Source organism: Gavialis gangeticus, unplaced genomic scaffold (genome assembly GCF_001723915.1).
Source record: "Gavialis gangeticus isolate Ggan-Ray unplaced genomic scaffold, GavGan_comp1, whole genome shotgun sequence".
Classification (NCBI taxonomy): Eukaryota; Metazoa; Chordata; order Crocodylia; family Gavialidae; genus Gavialis; species Gavialis gangeticus.
In genome coordinates this window covers 55,036,645-55,043,822 of record NW_017729024.1, presented here as the reverse complement: position 1 = coordinate 55,043,822, position 7,178 = coordinate 55,036,645, and the positions used below count along the sequence as shown (strand labels likewise).

General features: G+C 43.0%; 1 protein-coding gene across 1 annotated transcript in view; it reads left to right on the top strand.

The window, feature by feature from the left end:
• SLC44A1 (solute carrier family 44 member 1) overlaps positions 1-7,178 on the top strand; it is a 119,917-nt gene that overhangs the window by 74,745 nt on the left and 37,994 nt on the right. Inside the window, exons 7-9 of the mRNA XM_019518204.1 lie at positions 1,130-1,219; positions 2,439-2,578; positions 3,592-3,778. Of these exons, the coding sequence (XP_019373749.1) occupies positions 1,130-1,219; positions 2,439-2,578; positions 3,592-3,778 (417 nt within the window). The remainder of the gene's footprint in view (positions 1-1,129; positions 1,220-2,438; positions 2,579-3,591; positions 3,779-7,178) is intronic.

Here is a 7,178-nt window from a genome sequence, read left to right as displayed (position 1 = left end):
GTTTGCCATCTGTCCAAACAGTGTGTGGTTAGAAAAAAAAGTACAGTTCTGACATTATGACTGACTACAGGGTGCCACAAAGGCTTTACCAGCAAGAAAGAACTGTCTCTAGCCAGTATGTCTCTACAGGCAAGAAAGAGAGAATGCCAGATGTCAGTTTAAAAAACCCCCACAAAATCACTTCTTAGCATTAACTGCAAAGAAACTCACTGAACTGGTTGTTCCATTGTACTGAGTGGTAAAATTGAGAGCTGTAAGAATGTGACCTAAAAGTTTAAAAAAAGAAAGAAAACCAGAATTTAAAAAAATAGTTGGCTATGTTAGCAGAGCTTTTGTTAGAGTGCCAGATTTTGTTTTATAGATATACTGCAGATTTTTACATAAAATTACTTTGGTCACTTTTAAGTTAAATAAGGGTGGAAATATGATTGCTTTAGTATCTTTTTATTCTCTAATAATTAAAAAATAAAGTGAGAGTGTTAGAATATTTAATTCGTGAAGCAGACCCCAGTGACTTTCACTTAGAGATGTCATCTGTACGCATACAAGTTAATCTGTGAAATTTAAGGAGGACTTTTTAGCAGGCTGTACCCATAGGGTGTACAACTGTATCAGTAAAACTCACTAAAGTACCTCCTTTGATGAAAGCAAATATAGCACAACATAGTAATTTTTTCCTTGTCACTAACATGACATCTTAAAACACATACTTGTCATAATATCTGCACTTGTTTGGCATGTGTGTTTGCATGTGTATTCTGCTCCACTGTTGAGGAGTTGTACAATGATTTCCCAACTCATTATGTTAAACTCACAGTCTTGTCATGTCCTGTTCTCTCCCTATGTGTGACTACATCTATGTGTGTGTATGCATTATGTTTTCTGTGTAATGCACTGTTGTAAAAGTGCACATGCTTTTTTATTTAATTGGCAAGTGGAAAAAACAGGAGTATAGAAACCAGCTGCGGTATATCTTTGTAATGAGCTAGTAAAGTTTGGACATAAATATGTCCTTTAAAAATACATTGGAGTGCAGTTAGTTAAACTTTTTACTTCTTCCTCAGGAAAAGCTTGTTTTCATGGGTCGTCCTGTTTGAAATAATTACTCTGCTTTTTTTTTCCCCTGCAGTGCTGTCCATGATTTTGATGGTCATAATCAGGTACATTTCAAGAGTACTTGTTTGGATCTTAACAATTCTTGTAATTCTGGGATCACTTGGTAAGTATGATTGGTATCCTTGTTTGTGAGAGCCAAGTTCTAGTAGAGTGGATGAACTGTGATGTGACAGCCATCATTTTTCATAGTACCTGTGTATTTCACGATGTAGCAAATTTAGAAGAATTTCAGTATATCAGTAAAACTATCGTCAAAATACTTAGCTCTTATGATCATTGATGATGGATGTGATCAGAAAGGAGACAGTAAAACTAGATCCTTGGGTTGTATGCTATTCAGAAATTTCATAGGTGATGATTTTTGAAAGAACAAAATAACCTGTCCCACTCTCACCTGTTCTTTATATACTGAGAAGTCATGCAGTGTATGCACACCAAATAAAGTGTCTTGTGTGAAACATATAGTTTGGTTTGTATTAGATGGTTGTTTTCGAGGCGATGAGAGTTGTGCCGGTGGCTTTCCTGGGTTCAGGATTTCACTGTGGAAGCTGATTTTGATATGTCACGTCCCTCTCTTCACCAAGTCTTAATTTTGGTTTTTCATTTTTTAGTTTTGTTTTCTATCTCAAGTGAGCTATTCTAGCTCCTTCTCTGTCAGTACTGCATTTCCAATTTCCAAATCGTTCTTCTTGAGGTAGAGGCACATCTGCAGTTGAGCTAAGGTACTATTTCTGGCATTGTGGATTTACTCCCTTTCTCTGCTGTCAGTTGTTCCCTTTCCTCTTCCCTTGGTGTCAATTGTCTCTTGAGAGGTGTTTGCCCTTTCACTTACTGCTATTTCTTTATTCCTCTTGTGTCTCTTTAAGCCTCCTTCACTCAGTTCTTACACCTGCTCTCTTACTAATTCCCCACCCTTATCACTCCATGAGATCTCTTCCTACTGTCCTTCCCTTCCCCCTTTTTTTCTCTAGTCCTGCAGATGGCAGCAGTATCTGGTTTTGCCAGACCTCACACATTCAGTGCCCTCCTCTGTTCTTCCTAAACCACATGAAATAGAGTACTGAGCCAAGGCACCACCAGGACCTAAGTAGACTTAGCAAGGGCTTGCACAGGCCAGGAAAAGTTCTTATGTGACTAGGAGGCAGATTGGAAGCCCAACACCACTCCAGCCTCCAAAATGTTTCCTCATGAAGTAACTTCAGTGCACATGGGTATTTTCTATCAAGCTGGACTCAGAATAAAAACTGCTGGATTTGTCTTGATTTCAGCTTTTGTGTGTGCACATCACATATCCTGTTGTCCCTTTTTGCTTTGAAATATAGGTGGCACGGGAGTACTGTGGTGGCTGTATGCTAAGCAAAAAACATCCATCAATGAAACCCTCACAGCTGATGAGCTTCAAATAGCTGAAGACAATCTTCAGGCTCTGCTGGTCTATGCCATTTCAGCTACCATCTTCACAGTAAGTGCTTTGTTAACAACTAAACTGTACAAAGTATTGCCTCTTGCTGTTGTTTTTCAGATGCCTTGCATTATGTGCATGAAGCATGAAAAATACCTCTGAATCAACATCCTTTTCTGTTGCATGCTTTCTACCAGTAGGCTCTGCTGGACAACATATTTTTTTTGGTGTCAGGAGGGAGAGAGTATTGTAGGGCCTGAGCCTGCAGCTGCTCTGGATCATTCTCAGAAGCCGAATAGGACTTCCAAGCATAGAGCAACTGTCATATTGGGACCCTGAATCTGTATGTTTACTTTCATTTGGAAGATTTTCACTAAAGGAACTTAATGGAGATGATACTTCTTTGCTTGAGTTTAGTTGATTAGAATTCTTCAGGGCCTGCATGCACAGTAACTATACCTGCTTAAAGACTCTTATTTACCATTTATTTCATGAAATTGTTTGCTGCTCTATTCCCATCCACATCCCTCTAGTAACATCACAATAATTTAATATTGGCGTTCCTGATATTGAGCTTACCCCATCTCAAAATGCTGCACAAATATATGGTTAAAATTACAATCCTAACAAGTCTAATGGGAAATACCTGTGCAGCTGTTGAACGCAGCATATGCTCCACAACATGGTATCAGCTGTTAATAAACTTACCTCAGAAGTCCATTAGGTTCAATATAAAAAGATAGGGTTAATGGTGACATTAGTTGCATTTTTGTGATTTTTGTCTGGGATTGCAAGGTTTAATTGAGCAGTTTGGTTTGGAGTTGTGTTCAATTTGAAAAGCATTTAAAAGGTCAAGAATTCTTAAACATACACTCTGTATTGAACTTAATTTACCTCCTAATCTGAATGATAAAAGATTTTTAAAGTTTGGTCTCATTGGCTGGTAGTTAGGATGGCAAATGATGCTGTGCTGGAAGTTGATTGTTTTCTGTTTGAGGATCCTGCATCAGTCACTAGCAGATGGGCTATTTTTTTGTCACCTGACATGTCAAATGGAAACTTCTTTCCCCCAGGTTATCCTGTTCTTGATAATGATAGTCATGCGCAAGCGAGTAGCTCTCACCATTGCCTTGTTCCACGTGGCTGGCAAGGTCTTCATCCACCTGCCACTGCTAGTCTTCCAGCCGTTCTGGACTTTCCTTGCGCTTATCCTGTTTTGGGCCTACTGGATCATGGTCCTGCTGTTCCTTGGCACTACAGGTATGTGAACTTTGCTCGTTCCAAGTAGACTTTACTATCTCCTTGCCAGGGCTTCAGGTATTAGTAGTTAAAATTGGGGGGCAAACTTACAAGAAGGATCTTGGTGAGCTCCTGTGTGATTGTGCTCCCTGCTGTAGTGACTTCAGTGCTTTCACTGGGTACTGTACTCCTGATGGATATTATAAGTGTGTTTGTGTGCCTAAATTGATCCTAGGGGTGAGGACATTGCTTCATGACCTATGGGGGGCCTTCTGCCATTATTTTACCCCTTTGATGTGAGAAGGGGCATCAAACAGGGTAGGCAGTTTGCATGCAGGTTGCTGGTCAGTTTGCAGGCCAGATGCATGTCCCCGTCCCTCCCTTTGAGGGGGGAGAGCTTTTCAGCTTGGTGTGAGGAAGGAGGGAAAAAGGAATGCATTGGAGCCAAGCAACAGTAAACACACCAGCTTTCAGGTGAGTTTGCTAGGAAAGGTGGACTTAGAAGAAGGGCAGTAAGAGAGAAGAGGCAGATCAAGAGACTCAGGGAAATGGCTGGAGGCTGTTGGAGTGCCAGAACCACAGCAACTACCTCTGCTTGCATCTGTGAGGTTTCTGTCCAGGCAGGACCGTGCATCATCAAGGCTTCCACTGAGGTCCAGGTTTGGTGCTGTGGGGACTGCGGCTTGCAGGTTCCTTCCAGTGATGGCCAGGTTGGGGGGTGCCTGTGGTGTGAGCGGTGCCTCCTGGTGGTGTTTCTCAGGGAACAGGCAAGAGAGCTACGAAGCATCCTCCACCATGAGGAGTTTGTTGATTTAGTGCTGGAAGAGACCTCTGGGACTGTGGAGGAAGAACTGCCAGAGGGTAACGTTAGGGAAAGGAGAGGACATGGACTCCCAGGAAGGTGGATGCTGGAAGCTTGTGACCTCTGGCAGCAAGCAGAAATTTTCGTCTCCACCTGCAGCAGTTTGCCTGGAGAATCGATATGGAGCCCTAGAAAGAGAAGGTGAGAAGCATGTTACATTAGTGGAGGTGGACAGGACAGGCCTCCCCAGGATGGGAAGGATTGAGATGACTGCTACCAAGAAGAAGCGACAGGTGGTGGTGGTTGGAGACTCCTTTCTGCAGGTACAGAGGGATCCATCTGCTGACCCTGACCTGTTGTCTCGGGAAGTCTGTTGCTCGCCTGGATCCAAGGTGTCATGGGGGGATTACTGAGACTCATCCAGCCCTCTGACTACTACCCCATGCTGCTTATCCATGTGGGCACCAATGATACTGCCATGGGAGATCCTGAGCAGATCGAAGGTGACTACAGGGCTCTGGGTGCCAGTATGAAGGGGAGAGGGTCTTGGGTGGTATTCTCTTTGATCCTTCCAGTCAAGGGAAAGAGACTGAGTAGGATTGGGTGCATCCTGCAGATCGATGCCTGGCTGCACAGGTGGTGTCGCCAGCAGGGCTTTGGCTTCTTTGACCACAGGATGATGTTCCAAGAATAAGGATTACTACGAAAAGACAGAATCCACCTAATGGAGAGGGAAGAGCATCTTCATCAACAACCTGGAAGATGGCATGGAGTGCACCCTCAGCAAGTCTGTAGATGACGACAAGCTGAGGGGAGTAATAAATAGGCTTGTTAGGGCTAGGATTCAGAGACAAATTGGAGGATTGGGCCAAAATAAATCTCATGCAGTTCAACAAGGACAAGTGCTAAGTCCTGCACTTAGGACAGAACAATCCCATGCACCAGTACAGGCTGGGGACCAACTGGCTAAGCAGCAGCTCTGCAGAAAAGGACCTGGGGGTTACAGTGGACAATAAGCTGAATATAGCCAACACTGCCCTTGTTGCCAAGGTGACTAACAGCATACTGGACTGCATTGGCAGGAGTGTTGCCAGAAGATCAAGGGAAGTGATTATTCCTGTCTGTTCAGCACTGGTGAGGCCACATCTGGAGTACTGTGCCCAGTTTTGGGCACCTAGCAGATGGTGGTAGTGAACTGCCCCCTTGCTTTGTTAGCACTCAAGGATTCCTCTCCTCCCCATGCCAGGAGAGTGCTCAGCTGTTTCTTCAGTGCAGCATCAAGACTGGACTGAATTTCCTTTTGGTTATACTTGTGTCCTTGGCTTCTTATGTTATTAGTTGCCTCATGGGTTTCCAGACTTGTAGAACACCAGAAAAGCACATCGAGGAAACATTAAAGTTGAAAATTAAAACAGGCAGGGAATGGAGAATAGCATTATGTTTTTATATTAGGTTATTTGGACTTTCTCATAAAATAGCCTTTTAAATGATGTGCAGATTTTTAGAGAGGGGATGATTGGAAATATTCAAAATTAGGCCTTTCTCTTATTACTTTGTCATTCTCTTGGGAGGGACCAGAGATGAGCATCAACCCAAGTGCTGCTTTCCCTTTCTCTTGGGACACGCTTGCTGTTTGGAACCTATTTGTATTCAGCTTCACTGCAGTTGTTACCAGCAAACAGTTTCTTGCAGGGCCCGATGTACTATCAGCAGACTGACAAAGTGCAGGCAAATGCACAGTGTAAACAAACAAGCAATGGAGAGATGCATTATTCCTGTGATTCCTTTCTGTTACCATGATCCTGGGGTTAGGTATAAAAATAGTATGCATGTGTGAATGTCATCTTCAGGTTGATGGTATTCTTTTTTAGATTGCTGCAGAAATCTTAAAGTAGTTTCTCTGCATATACTGTATTCCTTCAGATATATAAGGTGCACTGTTTAGAATCTTGTTTTTTTTCAAGTGGCCTTCGTATCAAATTCAAGTAAATGCAGAAGCCCTGTATGTACCAAATAAGTTGTGTCTTGTAAGTGTCTTCGTTTGATTATTTTCCCTTTTTTTGGAAATTGTGAGTTTGAAAATTTGGGTTCATTTTATGTTTGAAGGATTTTGGTATGCTGAATGATATGGTGTCTGTTTAAGAAGAAAAAAAGATTAGAAAATACTGCATGCCGTTTATAGGAATACAGCAGAATACATGGAAATAATATGTTTCATAGTTTCATAATTTGTAGGGTCGGAAGGGACCTGAGCAGATCATCGAGTCCGACCCCCTGCCATGGCAGGAAAAAGTCCTGAGGTTAAACGACCCCAGTAAGGTGTTCATCTAGCCTCCTCTTAAAGACCCCCAGGGTAGGAACCTGCACCACTTCTCTTGGAAGTTGGTTCCAGATCCTAGCCGCCCTGACCGTGAAGTAGCGCCTCCTGATATCTAGCCTGAATCTACCCTCTGCCAGCTTGTGACTGTTATTCCTAGTCACTCCTGGTAGTGCTCGGGGGAACAGGGACTCCCCAAATGCCTGCTGGTCCCCTCTGACTAGTTTGTAACAGGCCACTAGATCCCCCCTCAGCCTTCTCTTGTGGAGGCTGAACAGGTTCAGGTCCCGTAGCCTCTCCTC